This window comes from Podarcis pityusensis (assembly GCF_964106645.2).
Source record: "Podarcis pityusensis genome assembly, chromosome: 14".
Lineage (NCBI taxonomy): Eukaryota > Metazoa > Chordata > Lepidosauria > Squamata > Lacertidae > Podarcis > Podarcis pityusensis.
In genome coordinates, this window is record NC_138039.1 from 25,609,324 (window position 1) to 25,627,198 (window position 17,875).

General features: G+C 47.9%; 1 protein-coding gene across 1 annotated transcript; it reads left to right on the plus strand.

Moving 5' to 3' along the window:
• The first annotated feature begins 2,948 nt into the window (after positions 1-2,948).
• Positions 2,949-16,876, plus strand: IL21R (interleukin 21 receptor). The gene is made up of 9 exons (XM_080980172.1): positions 2,949-3,505; positions 7,421-7,503; positions 8,672-8,786; positions 12,372-12,556; positions 13,150-13,304; positions 13,565-13,733; positions 14,068-14,167; positions 14,590-14,674; positions 15,361-16,876. The coding sequence occupies exons 1-9, from the start codon at positions 3,321-3,323 to the stop codon at positions 16,213-16,215; spliced, it is 1,932 nt and encodes a 643-aa protein (XP_080836298.1). The 5' UTR covers positions 2,949-3,320; the 3' UTR covers positions 16,216-16,876.
• Positions 16,877-17,875: the final 999 nt, after the last annotated feature.

A 17,875-nucleotide genomic window follows, 5' to 3' on the forward strand; every position in this document is an offset into this window, starting at 1 on the left:
TAAACCCACACCAGCCAGCTGCGCCCAGCAGCAGCAGCACCCCACTCTTGTCCTTGGCTAAACCCTAGAATGAGAAAGGGCTCTTGCCCAGCGCATTAGTTTGGTGCCCTGCTGCTCGGCATGAATTGTGTTCAATTCCCAAAGTGCCACTCCTCCCCTTCACTGGGTTGGTGAGCAAAATGCGCAGCACAGCATGCAGCAGATGTGGAAAGCCCCCAGCTGATTCGCAGAAGAGAACTTGACTCCAGGAAGAGCCTGCTTTGCATGAAGTTGGGAGGTGACTATTGAACTAGTGGGCGGGCAGGCAGCTGGTAGCAACCCTGGGCCTTCCGTAGCAGCCCACGCTCCACACTTCTGCTATTTCTGCCCTTTGTTCCAGCCCCACCCAGTTATATGCTGGATGGTAAGAAACCTGCCGTCCAAAAGAAAAAGAAAAAAAACAGGATTTTTTCTGGTGGAGGCAAGCACAGAACACCCATTCATTCTGTAGACTATAACGGTACAAGCCTAAACATGCCTACTTGGAAGTGATTCCTACTGAATTCAGTAGGGTTTACTCCCAGGTAAATGGGGTTAGAATTGCCGCCTAACTGGCCCTAACCTAGAGCTTTAAAGTTCCTTGGATAGCTCCGTCATCAGACTCCTAATCATACGTTGGGCAAAAGGTTTCCTGCATTGCAGAGGGTTGGACCAGCTGACCCTTGTGGTTCCTTTCAACTCTACCATTCTCTAATTCATTTGGTACTTAATGCTTCACAACTCTTGATGAAAAAGCTTGGTAAAGGAGAAGCAGGCTGCTAGACAGGGAAGGAAAAGCCAGCAGAAAACACCACCTACTTTCCATTGACAGAAGCCATCACTGGATCAAGGTACTTTCTGTGAATGGGTGGATGCTACCATCCCTGCCATGCTAGTTCACTTCAGTTCAGCTGTAATCTATATTCCCTTTTCATAGAATCGGGCGTATTATGTGCTGCTTTTCACATTCTGCTTCTATCAGGGATACTGATTGTCATGTTCAGTGCAGCTGAGGATAATCGGAAGATAAAATAACCACATTTAAAGAAGAGTGGTGTGTTACTACACCCTCAAAAGTATACATATATTGTTATGAAACACTGAAGCATAGTGCGGTATATATTAGATTAATTGGCGCCTATTCTGAGCAGGTCTTGACTCGATAATTGCAATTTACCTGACAGTAGTATAATTAGGGCAGATGGGGCTCGTCAACCTGGGAAGGTAGCCGAGCTAGGAGAAAGTAAACTCTTGTCTTAAACCTGCACTGCCTTGCAACTATACTCATTTGTGTGAAAGTCTTTGGTAGTAAATCCCGTACTCACTGCCTTGCAGAACATATTCAGGAGAAAAAATGGTTACGGAGTAAACCCTACACAAATCCAGAGTGGAGTCCCTAAGGTGGTAGGATGGCATCTTGTAGACTTCCTTCCAGCAACTCCTGCAGCCCAGCAGGTGCCAAATGTATTGTTTTGCTTTCTTTTGACCACCTTTGAAAACCTCCCAACAGCAGAGGGACACTGCAAAGGGATGGTATCCACAATATACAAAATACTGTTCCAAAATCCCACAAACCCCCTTGACACAATCAAAGAACAATGGGAGCACAACATAGGCTATGAAATTAACCCCACCCAATGAATTAGAAGGTGGTCTAAACCTCCCTTTAAGTCCATATCAGCCAAAAGAAGGGAACTCACTCTGAAACTCATCTACAGGTGGTACTTAACACCATGGAAACTGGCACTGATACACACAGGAAACTTGCCAAGATGCTGGAGAGGCTGCATCTCCACAGGCACATACCTCCACATGTGGTGGGAATGCCCTAAAACCAACCCTTCTGGACTGCAGTCCTACGAGAGGTATGCAAAATAACTAAACAGGTATTAGAACTTACCCCATAACTGGCCCTACTGAACATCGTCCTAGAACACAATGATCATTCACATTATACAGAGCTTATAACCCAACTACTCTCAGCAGCCAAAAGCCTCATAGCCAGACACTGGAGAGACCTGTCAGGAGTAAACATGGACCAATGGTATCCAATTGTATGGGAAACGACCTTAATAGAAAGGCTAACCAACAAACTGAAACTGTCACAGGGACAAATAGAAGAAGACACCTTCACCCCAGAATGGCTCTCCTTTATCACATACAGTACACAGCCCAACAAGACAACAACAAGAATCCACTGACAGCATACGAATCAATCTGGATTACTTGACCCAACAAGCCCCCCCCCCCAATGCAAAAGATCCCACTGCAGCCAGCCACAGACAACCAACCACACCCTGCCCCCCAATACCTCCCAGAACCAAGGAAATGTATGGTAATAAATGAACAGAAAGAAAACCTACCCAGTTGATGCTGGCACAAAACCCTACACGTTCACTATACAAAAGAATATAAGCCTCACCACACCACCCCTCCTCTCCTCCAACCTTATACTGTACTCAACACTAATGTCTCACAAAAAAACTGATTTGTAATAAATACTGCACAACCTGAAAAAAAGAAACAAGGCGTGTAATCCAAGAAAATCTTTAATAATTTTTTTTAATAAAGTCAATAGAGTTAGAGCAAATATACATAATCAAATGGCGTGCTTGGTTTGCCTAAACACTACAATTTCTAGCAGGCACCAAAAACAGAACAGCCTGATCTCAATAGGCAGGGAGTTCCAGAGCATAGATGGACTGTTGCCCTCCAAGGCAGATTCTTGAGAGCCTGCTGCAGCTGCCAGGCCCTCCCATAGCTGTTATGGAAAGAGCCACCCCACCCCCATGTCTCCCATCCCCTCCATCCCATCTCTGTGGTCCTCCTTGTGCTGGAGAAGAGCCTAGAGGGCTCATGTGGATTCCCTGAATGTTCAAGGTTCTAGATCTCACAGGGAGCCCACACAAGGCCAGGTGACAGACAGGCCCTAGAGAGTAGGGACCCTTGAGCGTGCTCCCACTTTCCCCCAATTCACTTGGTGGTGCACACCTGAATGGGGTTTATGGGGAGGAGGTGCGTGGCAAACTCTCTCTTGGCCACAGAGGGTCATGGGTTGCTGCAGGCTGCAAATTGCCGCCTGGTTGAGTCCTGTTTTCTCTGCTTTTTAAAAGCAGCCAGCGGCTTTTGCTCTAGGCTTCAGTGCTCTAACCGCCTCTGCTGCATCGCTGGCTACTGCTTTACCTGCAGGTTGCAAAGCAAACGCTGTCTGCCTACAGGATGCTGATTTCAGTTGTGGGGAGGAGTGAAGGGTAGGGGAGCTGGCTGAGGACACTACCACCACCTCCTCCTTCTCTCACCTCATGTCCTCACCACATCCTCCTGCTTGTACAGTAATATCAGGGCGAGCTGACGTCACGCCTGTTCCAGAACCAAATCTAGTTATGACTCATCAAGGCATTTGCACCTCTAGAAGGCAACCATCGCAGGAGGCTGAGCGAGGACCCACCAGGCGACAATGGCCAATGGACCAGAGCAGTGAAGCTGGGTAAGTGAGGGGCTGCCCAGGGTTGGTGGCTTCCAGGCAGGGAGTCGGGGGGGGGGGGGACAATAACGTTGGGCACAATGAGGAGTGTTGGGAAGAGACACCAAACATGCGGCTGAGCGTTTGGTCACCATGATAGGAGTTCCTCCTGCTGCCAGGGCCTGACCCCATGCTTGGAAGCATGGAGTCATGGGCAGCAGGCAAATCCACCTTCTGTAGCCTCCTTTGGCCATGTTCTGTCCCCCGCCCCATTCTGGAATGGGTGCGTCCACACAGTGGAAGGAGGAGATGCCACCAACCTGATATGAGAACATAAGGAGATTCTGCTGGATCAGACCAAAGGGGGCCCATTGAGAAGGTGCTGGGAATTGCTGGTGGAGAAGCAACTCCAGGCCTGGCTGGCAGCTTCATTTTCTCCATATGTATCGAAAAGGTAAAGCTTCACATTCCTGCTGGTCTGGCCCATCAGCTAAAAATGGTATGACATGAGAGTTGTGTGAATGGGCTCTTACACAGGTGAAAAAGAATGTAGTAGCAGTGGATGGAGGGAGATTTGGATCAGGACATCAATTAGGAGACTGCAGCTTAGTTCTTCCAACCATTTTCCTGGAAAGAAAACGCGGAAAGTTTTAATGGTGACCAGCCAGATGGCTCTGGGAAGTCCATAGGCAGGACACAAACTTTGTTGCTCTCTTTGCCATTCTGAATGCTAACACAAACATCCATACAAAAATGGTACCTCACTCTCTTTTTCATATAGTCTTCTCTCAAGCATTTTTCTTTTTTTGACAGTATAAAAATTTCCCAGGTTTGTTAATAAATCAGCCCAGCCATCGCAACTGAATTTAGCACTAGTTGGACTTTTCTTTGAAATCCTGACTGAGTCATTTCTGAATACCACTTGGCGGGTTCACGATCCACCAGAGGTTGCAATTCTCCCCCTAAATCTGCGTAGGGTTACATTTCTAGTAAGCCTCACTGAGAGGTATCTGGAATGAAAACTAATAAATTTATCTCACAGTGTGAGAGGGGCCTATTAAACCACCAGTTCCTTTTTTGAGCAAGTTACATTTTAAATATTTAAATTTCTCTTTGTAATATTCATGTGGTGTCAGTCAAGAGATTCAAAGAAATTGGCTCTGTGGTTCTCCTCAGCCAAATCTGGTGCACCAACATCCCTCTCCATTGCTCTGGAGATGATGGACTTCTCCTTGAGTGGATCCTTGTTTTGTTTTATGGGGCTCTAAACCATTATTTTCCAGAACAAACAAATCATTTGTGCCTTGAGTGAATTACTCTTCTGTATACAAATAGATTTACCTCTCAAAACCTTGTCAAGTGCTCTGTTTTTCCCCTGAGCGGTTCTCTTAAGGAATAAATAGCTAATTTTGGTGGGTTGACTCATTTTATGATTTGACAAAGCCTTTTACCCAGATTTGTTTGTTGTCTGGAACAGGGTTATAATTTTTCAGAAATCAGCAGATAATTGAAGCCTGATTGTTTTCATCTTTGTGAATTAGAAATAAAAACAAAAAGGCTACGTCTGATGTAACTCAGTGAGACTTGCAATTGACCACCATTGTGAGGTCCACTTCATATCTACATTTGCGTTTGCATTTTATTTATTATTACCATCTTTTATCCCACCTTTATATCCCTCCTTTTCCTGCAAGGAGCTCAAAGTAGCATACACCCTTCTCTCTCCCCCCCGCCCCCCACTATTTAATCCTATTAACAAAAGAGGTAGGTTAGGCAGTGACTGGCCCAGTATCACCCTTCAGTGGACTTGATGGCTGAGTAGGTTTTGAACCCTAGTCTCCTAGTCAACTACATTTGTTAAATTTCATCCCAGTTGTCCTTTCTGTCAAGGTCATTTGTTTTTCCTGTTACCCTGAGCTTTGCTAATTTGAAAAGAACCCCCTCCATCTCTCAACTGAGTTACTGTGATAAAAACGTTGAAAAGTACCTAGCCAAGGATGGAGACACACTCCCCCTCCCCATTTTGATGAGGAGCCATGGATTGCTTTCCAACAGCTGTGAATCCACCTGACAGTATTTTCATCTGGCCTGTACCGAACCTGTCTGAGAACATCTTGAGTGGTTTTCCAAAATTGCAGTAACAGAAGCTCAGCTAGAAGATGTACCACAGATCAGGGAAGGAGTCAACCAGTTCAAGAGGATGTTGGTGTGGTTAATGAACAGAGACACAGAAGCTTTTGGAGGCAAGAGTGCTTCCTTCAGAAAGTGGGACAGGAAACCGAGAACAGGAATAAATGGACAGCTTTCACAATGGAGAGGTGTATGGCATGGGGCTCCCTGTGGATCTGTATTGAGAAGGCCTATGCTTTTCAACTAATTTTGTCAATGACCTGGTGCAGTGCATTGTCCAGGTTTAGTGATGACACCAAATTTTTCAGGATGGATAAAGCAAAATGGGATTGGGTAGAGCTCCTGGAGGATCTCTGTACATTAGTCCAGTCCTGCTGGATCAGGCCAAAGGGGGACCAATGAGTCTCCTTCCCCTCCTGGGCAGCCAGATGCCTATAGGAAGCCCACAGGTAGGAGGACATGATGATGGGACTATAACCTGCATTTGGTTGACCAATAAAATCTGGTGGTGATGATATATAGACAAGTAGAATCCATTGATAGCTCTATCCTCCATGAATTGGTCTAATCACGTTTTAAAGGCATGTGATGTGGATTCCTTAGTTCAACTATGCGCTGCATGAAGGACTTTATTTTATCCAGTGCTTTCCCCCCTAGAAAAATAGGTGCCGGTACTCACCGTGAAGTTGTTACAATAAGTGCCCCACTTTTTTACAACAACAAAAAAGAGGTGCCAGTACTGCTTACCCTCTAGTACTCCCTGGAAAGAAAGAAAAAGCACTGCTTTTATCTATCTTGAATTTTTCAGCATTCAGCTTCATTGAATGTTCATGAGTTCTCCACCCACATTCTCTGTGTCATGCATAATTCTATAAATTTCTGTTATGTTGTCTCTTACTCACCTTTTCTCTAAAAGTCCCAAATGCTGAAGTCTTTCTTCATAATTTTGCTTGCCCCTTTCTGAACCTTTCCCAACTCTTCCCAACTCAATTATCCTTTTAGAGTTGAAGTTATCAGAACTGTACACAATATTCCAAATGTAGTCTCATTTGTATAATGGCATTATGATGCTGGCAGATTTATCTTCCATTTCCCCCCCACTAATGATCCCTACTATGGAATAATGCATTTTTCACAGCTGCTAAATACTGGGTCAATGTCTTCTCTGAGCTATCTATTATGACCTCAAGATTTCATTTCTGGTCTGTCACCACCAGTTTAAACCACATGAGAAATTTAGACCATATGGGAAATTATGTTTTTATTTGTTTGTTTCATCACTTGACACTCATTTACAGTGAATTTACAAGGTGAGAAACAGATAAGGGGCGAGTGGCAAAGCCTTGGAGAATATTTTAAAAGATATGATAATAAAACTAACCTACAAGTAGGGGTAATTTCATGAGCAACAGTTAACAACAATGGAGGAATTAAAAGGAGAAAAATAGGGTCGGAGAATTATCAGATATGCAGCAATGTAAGGTACACCTAGAATGCTATGGTATGTTGGGTTGGGATGTCTGTAGCAACATTTTGTATGATGGAAAATGTATGATGTGTAAATAGAAAAATGGAAAATGCATAAATTAAAATAAAATAAGAATACAGTGAATTGCATGTCTGTGCGTATCCTGCTGTGAGGGCACCTTGACAGCTCAAAAACTGTGAGTTTGCAATCTGGCTGGTCTTTGAGGATTTGGACTCCAGATGCTCCTCTCACTCAGTGCCTGAAAGTTTCTGGGATCCCTTCCTGGAATCTCACATTCCTCTCTCTCATTCCTGACAAAGTTGCTCTGAATTGTCTTGCAGGGAGCCCCAAGGGACTGTGGCAAGAGGAAGGATGGCAGGCCAGGTGTGGGGATGGCTGCTGCTGCTGCTCTTCCTTCAGCAAGGTAAGCCCAGCCTTCAAGAATGCATTCAGATGATTGAAAGTGGTTTCGCTTTCCATGTGGGAGGAGGTGGAGGGGGAAGTTCACACACGCACGCAGTGCAGCTTATTCATTCACTTTCCAAAAACAACCCTCATCGAGACGTTTTGAAACAATGCAGAAAGACCTGTTTGCCAGAAGCAACAGTGCAATGATTTTGTGCAAGCAGTGTCACCAAGCCCTTATGTGAAAGTGCTTTCAGTGGGGTGGGGATTATCATTGTCACCATGTCAAGGGGTGTCTTAGTGAAAGCCAAATGGAGTGTCTGTGCAACTGTGGCACATCCCTCACTGTTAGGGGTGGAAAGGGATTGGAAGGGATGAGCAGGGATTGGAACAGGATTGTGCAGCCGCTGTGGGATTCAATCCTGTCCTGCTCATTGGCTGACACTACCAGTGATGGGCATGCGATCTCGCAGGTCAAAGTGCAACCCCTGGTAGGCCAAGGTGGGCCCGCAAGCCAGAGGCTCTCCACCCCTCCCCTATAGTGTCAAGACGCATATTCCGTAGTCTCCAATTGCAAGAATGTCCCTATTTTCTGTGGGATGTATTATTAAACATTCCCACATTTTCATCTGAGGAATTTTGGAGGGTATGCACCTCCTCACAGCCCGATTGTTTGGGGCAGGGGTTTTTGAGCCACAAGAAGATGCTGATGGTGTGTGGATGCCCTATCAAGACTGAGTGCTCAAAGCGGGGCGACTAAATGCCTGCTGTGGAAATAGCCTCCGATTCCTTGGCAAGGGGGTGGGGATCTTCATCCCCTTGCTAGGGATGTCCTACTGTAGGTGACCCATAAGCAAACACCTGCAATGACCAGAATGACCACCCAAAATCCACAAGTGGTCAGCACTAGAAGTCCAAAGTTCAATCACAGGGAAGGCCAGGAAGTTGGAATTGGGGGCTTTTAGGCCCGAGCTTCAGAGCACAGCTGCAGGTGGAGATGGTTCTGACCGAGGCACCTAGATTTAGTAGGTTAGATGGGTTTTGTTTTTTCGGGAGGCAGGCCTACCCACCTCCTCTACCAGAATCAAATATATTTCAGTTGTATTGTGGGGTAGGGGACAGATGGGTCTCTGCATCATGCACCCCATCCTGAGCAGCCACATTTGTCTCACCTGTCTCACCTCCAGCTTCAGCTTGTGGGAATCTCACCTGTTTTGCCGACTACATCCAGACCTTGACATGCATGTGGGGAAATGACCCCCATACCTCCAGCAGAGCTCAGTACCATCTCACAGCGACATGGTATGTATGGATGTGGAAGAAGACATGCCGTTGACCCCAGCCCCCTGGAACTTTAGGGCTGCCCCCATGACTTTCACAGGGTTCGGGGGCAGAATATCGTTCTCTGTGGCTCCCAAATCCTGGCTTTGCCTGGGAGTGGGGCAGGAGTGAATGGCTCCCTTCTCTGCTAACCCCTGGGGCTCCTTGGTACACCTTTGTGGACATACTTAACCAGCTGTTTCGGCTGTAGCTGAGTCTGCTCTCTAGCTAATGCTGGTCAGGCTTGTGCCATCAGACAACCCTGCTGCACATCTGTGGTGGCTGTGTCTCCTCACAGCTGCCAGGATGGAAGCCACTTTAGCCGCTGAGCCAGAGGGCAGCTCTCTGAGGCCCTCCTTGGCCACTGCCAGCTCCCTTCACGCCTTCAGCTTTCCTTTCCTTTAAGTCCTTCTGCATCTGGAATGACTAGCAGAGTTTCCCAAAGTTGGGTCTCCAGCTGTTTTCAGACTACAATTCCCATAATCCATGACCACTGGTCCTGCTAGCTAGGGATGATGGGAGACCCAACTTTGGGAAATCTTGGACTAGAGCAAGACAGTTTGGATTTGGGGGGGGGGGGGGTGTGAAGGCTAAGGCAGCCCACCCCAGCCAGCAGGTTCATTCCAGCAAGTGGCTGCTTGGTAGAATGGGGAAAGTGATGAAGCTGGTAGGGTCTCCATGGGCCATGCAGGGCAGCGTCCTCTTTTTTTAAAATGCAAATTTAATCTCTTTAATTTTTTAAAACATAATCCCATATTCCCAAATACAAAACGGGTATGCTAAACATTAGGAGGAAGACGCCCACTGTTGCTCATTCTTATCATGGAAGTTCATGGTTTCTCATTATGTCTGAATTGGGCTTAAAAATAGTAAGTTTGATGGTTTTCAGTGCAGTTGATTTGATAGATCTTGTTAAAAATGGTATTGGAAAATAATTTTATATACAACATTTGGAAAGTCAGGTACATTTAAAACCAAGACACAAATGTTTGCTAGTTCTGAATGGTTTGTATCTGTAAACAAAGATCTGTCTTTAAAAATTTGAGCAACAATTTTGAGAGGGAATCTCAAAACAATTTCATTTGTAGTCTCCTGTAGTAAAACCAAGCATACAAAAAGAACAGGCCCCATATGCTCATCACCCTTGACAAACACCTGAAACCAAACTACATTTGAACATAGTAATATGAAAAAAAGAATAGCACTTCCACCACACAAGCTCTTGCTTTGTTTCCAATATGAATTCATCATCCAAAAATTAAAAACAGAGATCAGTCTTATTTACACATTTTTCCTATTTGTCACCTAATCTCATCAGGATTTAAAGTGAATTAAAATGAATGGGGAACTTCAGTCATCGAAAACTTTGCATCCCAGGAGAGTAATTTCAGAACATTTATCTTTATTAATTGCGGGTGATAATTGTTTTTCCACTCCCCAGCTACATGTACAGAGTGTCTATACTGTAATGTATTCTCAGTTATCTGTTATTTTAAAAGTGTGCAGTATCAGGAAAGCCAGCTCATCCAAATAAGTACTGGAACACCCAAAGACTGGGGCATTAAGGAAACTGGGAACAAAAAAATTGAAAGCATTCATACCTCTGTAATTCTAAAGGTCATTGTGTAGTTAATAGGAACTGCAAGTTTGTACCTGCTCACAGTAAAAGACTTCATTGACAAGCAAAGATATAATGTAAGACAACTGGTCAGTTCAGGAGGCTGTTGGCAACTTATGGACACATACACACAGCTTGGACAGCAGCAGATATGAACATATGTTTTTAAAGATGATCATTAAATGTTGCTTTTAATGAAACACCTCAAAACACGCTGATGATATCGTAATAGGGTAATGTATTTATATTCATTTGAATGCTGCCTGCAGTTGCTTCGAAGCACAGGTTAATAGAGGTCTAAAGGTTACCCTACATACATGCTTTTACAAATGAGTTAAAGACATTCTGTCTCCGCTTCCTTGTCACTGCCTGCAACACTGCTGTCTGTGGATGCTGTGACATCTTCATTGGTACCCTCGCCATTATCTCCTCTCTCAGCTGCTTCACCCTTTGGGCCACCCTCAGATGCACTGAACGCCTTCTGGGAGCTGGACAAATGTTTCCGAAGAATCTGCGTCAGATGCTGTTTTTGGCATTTCTGTATTTGGATCACCCAAAAACTTTTGCCAACCCTTCAGTCTCTCTTCCCTTTCTCTTAAAGTCTCCTTGACGTGATAATCTGTTACACCATCTCATGTCTCCACAGAGAGCTGACGTCCACCAAACCATCTCCCGTTGAGTGCATCTTCTTCTTCTGCTTCTTTAAATGACACAGAAGCAACACCACCTGGGTGCCTATCAAATAAAATTACTTTCTTTACTTGTCCAAACTTTTCACATTCTGTCCGAAGATCTTCTCTTATCTCATTTAGCACTAAAGGATCTTCCTCAAAATCGCTTGGGTGGAACATGTTCCTGATAATGATAACACACTCGTGCTGCATTCGAACACTGCCATCTTTCTTCTCCGGTCTCCAATCCAGAAGTTTTTGTTGTTGAGACAGCTTCTTCTTGTAGTCTTTGCATTTCTTTTTCTTCTTGCTGGCATCGTACTCCCCCTTTGGTTGAAACTGTGCAACTTCCACATGCAATTTGTAGCCTCTAATTTCATTTTCATCCAATAGTTTGAATGCTAGTTCAACAGATTCTCTCTTTAAGTAGCAGCAGAGCCCATCTCCTTTCAGATTTCCTTCTTTGTCTTTGTAAAGTTTAATTTTAGGCTCCTCTGTTTGTGGATCACGCATAACATTACCACATTTTGACATAACCTGCACGAACTCATCTTTTGTAATGTCTGGTGGTAAACCTGTCACATATACATTTGTGTTTCTCTGTTCTTCAACATGAAACCATCCTGCGTCAGGTTTTATTCTCTCTCCTTTTGGTTTAAGATCCGTTGCCTGAGATGCTTTTGGACCTGTTGCCTGCTGGACCTGGGTAGCCTTTGAATCTGTAGGTGTTTTAGATTCAGTCTTTCTAAGAGATGCAGATGAGCTATCTGAAATTTCAGTGGGAAAGCCGTAGTTAGCATGATATGTTGCCAGGAAATCTTCAGTAACCTTTGGGAACCAGGCCTTCTTGTCGGGATCCCACTCGTACTGCGTCCCGTCCGCCAGGTCCGTGTACGTGAAAGGGTCCTCGCCGCCGTCCGCGCCCTCCTTGCCGTACAGCTCCTGCAGCCGCAGCTGCTGGTAGAACAACTCGTTCCGATCCGAGCCGCCAATACTCATGTTGCGGCCGGAGCCCAGGCTGACGAGGCAGGAAACGCGGGGCGACTCAGCAGCGCCTCACAAGCTAGGCCGCGCCTCAGGCGCCGCCGCCGCCAACTACTCGGGAGCCGCCAGACTGCACGAAGCCGCTCCGGGCTCCTGAGCGCGGGTCTCGCGCCACGGTTGCCCCAATTGGGGTCCTCTTGAGCATCATGGCTGCAGCTGGGGGACTTTCCTGGCTCACGGAGGGAGCAACCATGGCCGTCCCACACTGAGCAGGGGCATCTTTGGTGTTCGCAGGGACTGCGGAGAAGGCGGCAACTGCTCCTTCACTTCCAATGGTGCTGCCGCCGCCGCCGCCGCCCGATTCACCTGCTTTGCAGAGCAAAGTATCTGCTTTGGGAACAACAACTTTGAGGTGGTCGTGAAGCTGGGGGATGAGCAACAGCAAGTGTGTAAGAACGAGTTTGTCTTCCAAGAACACTGTAAGTATGGAGGGGGGGTAGGACTCTGTGTCCGTCTGGACACGTGAGTGGGACTGGGAGGAGGAGGACACACGCAAGGGCTGCTGAGAAAGGGGCTTGTTGCAGCCGGGCTCAGAGACCCTTCCTCACTTACGGGTGTGGTGGTGGCATTTTTTAAGATTTGGGTTTGTTTACAAGTATGAAGGCAAGGAGTTTTCAAGCTCCTACAGCCAGCTAACCTTGGGCTGCTTAAACAACCTGGGGCTTTTAAAATGTTTCGACGGGGTTATTCTCCATCTCCACCCCGCCCCCAGCCATTATGTATTTTGTGTTTTTCTGTTGTAAACTGCCCTGGAATCTTCGGATGGAGGAATGAATGAATGAATGAATATGAATGTGAATGTGAATGAATAACCCACTGCCTTTCATTCAAGCCCAGCAGCCCCAGATGCTTTCACCTTGCTCCACTTGGAGGCTGGAGGGACATTGCAGGGGCTTCCCCACACAAGTACCCCCTGGGGATTTGGGGGTGTCACTGCTGCTTCACCCAGTGGGTGGGGGCCAAGTCCTGTCAGCCAGATGCCCTCAGGAGCCCACTTTGACTCTTTCCACAGTTAAGCCATCCCCGCCGTTCAGCCTGAGGGCTATTGTCTCCCCTGAGGGCTACAACCTCTCCTGGAGCACCATGTACCAGCAAGATGAGTACTTCTACCTGGACACGGAGCTGCAGTATGAGTTGCGCTACCGGCAGAGGGGACATCCATGGCAGGTAAGCCAGGAGGCAGGGCCAGCCTGAGCTGGATGGCGGCAGGCACCATTTGCCCAGTCAGGCCCTCAGTGGCTGGCTGGCCACCCTGGAGCTCAGCCCCAAAGTTGCTTCTCTGGACTTGGGCTTCAGGGGCACTGGGAAGTCATGGGGCTCTTTCAGGATCATTTGAGTAACTCCTCTGAATTGCTTTGAAGGTGGCAGAGGTAGGGAGCGTTTCCCAGAATTCCTTCCAGCCCTCTGGCTTCTTCCCTTTCCTGCAGGGACACAACCATCTTCTGCAGTACACCGAGACCTTGTGGCTCCCCCAGGAGTTCAAAGGGGACACAGACTACGAACTCCAGGTTCGGGCGAAGCCAAGGGAAGACTCCTTATACCAGGGCGCTTGGAGCGACTGGAGTCCCAAGACGACCTTGAGGACGCTGCCAAGGGGTGAGTCCCCCCTCCCTCCTCACGAGGGGTCTTGGCTTCTGCCCATATAAGGAGGGCTGAACCTTCCCATCAAAGGCCGTTCATAAGCCCCTCTCCCAGTCCAGGGGGGCCTTCTGCACCTTTGAGACCATGAATCCATGGCAGATCAGAGGAGCAGCCTCTCTTCTTTCCTGTCAAGTAGACCCCCTCCTGCTACTCTGCTGTCCTAGGAGGGAGCTCTGGCCACAATCCCAGGGAAACTCATCTTGACTGAGCCCCAGAGCCCAGCCCACCCTGGCAACCCCCAGTGGAGCTACCAAGAAAAGTAACTGATATTACTGGTTTCCTTCCTTAGCCGTGGAAGACAGGCCAGGAGACAAGTGGTCCTTGTGGTTCCTGCTGGTGCTCAGCCCATTGATTGCTCTCGTGGTCTTCCTGGGCTGGCAGCACCAAAGGTGAGTGTGGGAGTTGGATGCTGGATGCTGGGGTGGCGGGGCTGCCAAGAGCTTCTGGTTGGCCGCAGGCTGCCCACTTCCCAGCTGGATGACCTACCCTACACAGAGAAAGGAAATGGTGGGTGGGGGATGCATCACCTCCCAAGAAGCCATGCTCAAGTAAGTCTACCAAGCCCACTCCCTCTTTCCCTCAATCTGCAGAGCACCAGCCATGGGCTTGCTTGCTTGTGGCAGTGGGTGGCTGAGTTCCCTAGAAAGAGAAGCCATGAGGTTCCTTGGACAAGGCAGTTGCTGGGCAGCAAGTCTGAGACGCCAATGCCTCAAGGCCTGGCCATGCTCCTAGTCCCTCCCGTGGGTAGTCGGTGAAATGAAGTTTGGGCACTCCCCACAAAAGGCCTCCAGCTCTCCTTTCCCTCTGGCAGGTTGTGGAAGAAGCTGGACATCTTCATCCCCAGCCCGGCCCCCTTTTTCCAGCCCCTCTACCTGATCCACAATGGAGACTTCAAGGTACAAATGACTCCTACCCACCAGACAGGAGGGGGAGGGGAGGGTGTTGGAGTGGCTGTTTGAACTGACCCACAGGCACTTACGGATCCTCCGGGCATCACCCAAGTCAGAAAGTTCCTGTATGTGTTTGGGGGGGGGGTCCTGCCTCAAGTGCCAGGAGCCTTAAGGCATGGTCGGTGGGAGGGAGGACATCAGGCTGCCTAATATTCTGCAGAGAAGTTGGGGACTTGGTGGAGGGGTGGGGGTCTCCTCTTGACACAAGGCCTGCCTTCTCCCCCACCCCAGGCTTCCTCCATGTCCCCTCCCCACAGCAGGGGCTCTGCCTGCTTCTCTCTCTCACCCCAATTCCCATCCCTATGAGGCAGGATCCTCTCTGAAAAAGTGAGCTCTGGGCAGAGTCCTGTGGAAATCACATAGCCCTTGGAGCCACCAGGTGCATTACAGGTGGGGAGGAGTTTCCTCTTGGCACAGAAGGATGCCAGGAGATGATGGGGTAGCTGATAAGAGGGCACTTGGTTGCACAGTCTGGGCTGGAGGAAGGAGCTCCTCTCCTGGGATATGTCCTTCTGAAGGTATGCAATTCCTTCCATTCCCCAGATGGTTAAAAAAAGGCCCACACCTGCTGTTTCTCTGGCCACAGCCTGCTGACACCTCTCTCTCTCTCTCTCTCCCTCTCTCCTGTGCAGAAGTGGGTGGGCGGCGGCATCTCCTGCCCCAGAGCCATGCTGGACAACTTTGAATGGAGCACAGCCCTGCTGGATGTGTTTGGGATGGGCCAAAAGCCCCTTCCCCCCAGCCCTGCCAAGGAGCAGCAGAGTGGGGGCCATGCACCCTCCCCTGCTACATTTGCTTCCCACCTGCCTGGGAGCCAGGATGCCACCCATGATCAGGCCTACGGCCACCTCTCCATTGACACCGTCACTGTGGCTGGAGAGTTTACCGCCTGCTGCCCGCGGTGCAAGGGGGCCACAGGATGCTGTGCTCTGGAGGAGGGCCAGGACGAAAGAGACGCCTACCAGGGCATCCTCTTCAATGAGGGCCAGATCTCCGAGAATCTGCTCCTGGTGGACATGGTCCCACCAGCAGCAGCCCAGAGGAAGGCTTTCTTGTCTGCCTTGGAGTCCTGGTCAGGAGACCCTCTCCTCGAGACTCTTACTCCTTTCTCGCAAGCTGGCGGCTCCCTGGGCAGAAAAAGGTCTGGGAAGGAGGTGGACTTTTTTGGTTCGCCTCCTGAGCCCTGGACCCTGGAAGGCCTCTTGTCTCCAGAGGAGGAGGACATAGCTTCCTACCGAGACCTGCTCTCTCCTGACTTGGATGCAGATGGGGACATCCTTGCCAATGGCCTGGATCTGGATACCATTGACAGTGGCTTTGCAGAGTGTGACTGTGGGAGCCCTGTGGACTCTGAGTTCGAGAGGAGGCCGACAGGCTGTGGGTCTGAACCCCTCAGTGTGGAAAGCGGAGAGACAGGGGAAGAGCTCCTGCCCAGCTATGTCAAGCAGTGGGTCTCCTCCTGTCACAACAGAGCGCAGCCCAGTTAAAAGCACAGAGGGGGAAGCAGGAGCTGAGCACCTGTCGAGGCCACCGTGAAGCTCCTTCACTCCTTGCAAAGATCTATGGGTCTTGCTTGGACGCTCAGCTTTCTCCTGCATAAGAGAGACATAAGCAGGGAAGCCTTTGCTGCCACTACCAGACACCTCCTCCTTTGCACCGGGAGACCCACCCACCCCAGGACTGGAAGCTGCTTTTACCCCTCCTTGGCAAATTCCTCTTTTTTTCTTAAAAAAGTTAATATTTTTACAAAGGCTGTGAAATCTTTGGATGAAGTTCGGAGTGTCAACTACAAAGCAGATTTCAAGTTCCAAGCCACAGGGGGTGCACATGGGTGGGGTGGGGTGAGCTGGGCACAGAGAGGGAGACATGCCCATCACATTTGCTCCACCCCTTTGGTGGGAAAAAAATTGTAGTCTTCAAAGCCAGCATCAATCAGGAGGAGGCCCCCCACCAAAGCTGGACTCTGCAGCAGCAGCAGCAGCTACACTCCATGAAGAGCCCCAGAGGACCCCCAACCTTCCCCCTCCCTCTTTTCTTAACCTTTCCTCCTCTTTTGGGGGGCCACCACATTTCAGGCTGTGAGCCCTGGGCAGAGACCAATTATGTTGGCATTTGTTGTATAGCACTTAATAAAGAAGGTCTATCACAGTTGTGCTGATTTGTGTGACTAGTGGGACGTGTGCATGGCCATTGCTTGGGGGAGTGAAGGCCAAGGCAAAAGGGGAGAAAAAGGAGTCAGGGAGGGCAGAGTTTCCCCCACAAAGGCAAGTCCAAGCCTGAATTGGAAACTGAAAAGCAGCTGGTGGGTCTGGGATAGGGTGGAGGGGTTACTATTGCACATAATAATATTGCGTAGCTTGAAGCAATTGGATGCATAAAAGCTGACTCCTTTCGGAATAAAAATTGCCCAGACCCATAAATATGATTCAGAGCTTTACTAACCAGAACTTCTTCAAAACTGGTACAGTACAAAAACAAATAATGATAACTCCAAATAATTCCATAAGACTTGTCCAAGCATAGGCTCAATATCTTAGAAATATGACTCTAAAGAGACCTAGAATCAAAGGTCTCTCCCTACAATCTCCATTAGCCTGGAGTTGTATTTCATGGAAAGACTTATTGCACATCTTTCTTCCACTATTCCTGGGAAATAAAAAACCAAAGACAGCTCCCTTCAAAATGGAGATTTGCAATTGAATACTGTAAACATCTGGTCTAAGGTTAAACACTCACATGAAAGGGGCAGAGAGCATTAACAGTTAATCATTAACCCAGCTAGAAGCTTAGAGAGCTTTAGCATCCCCCCAATGGAATTTTCCAGTGTTAAACCCTTAGCAATATACATGCAGACATTCTCCATTTCATTCTGCAATTAAACAATTCTACTCAACATTTAACTTGGTGATAAACTTCATTTCTTTGTTTCATTCAAGAACCTCTTTCTGGGAAACGTGCCAAAGCGTTTTAACAATCATGGCATATTAAAAAAATATTTCAAACCCAGGACAGATGCAGGCTGGAATAAGAATCCCCCCTTGCTACTTTATGTTATTGTTTATTTATATGCCACCTTTTAGCCAGAAAGGCTCCCAAGAATTAGCAGATACAGTCATATCTCGGGTTGCAAACGCTGTGGGTTGCGCA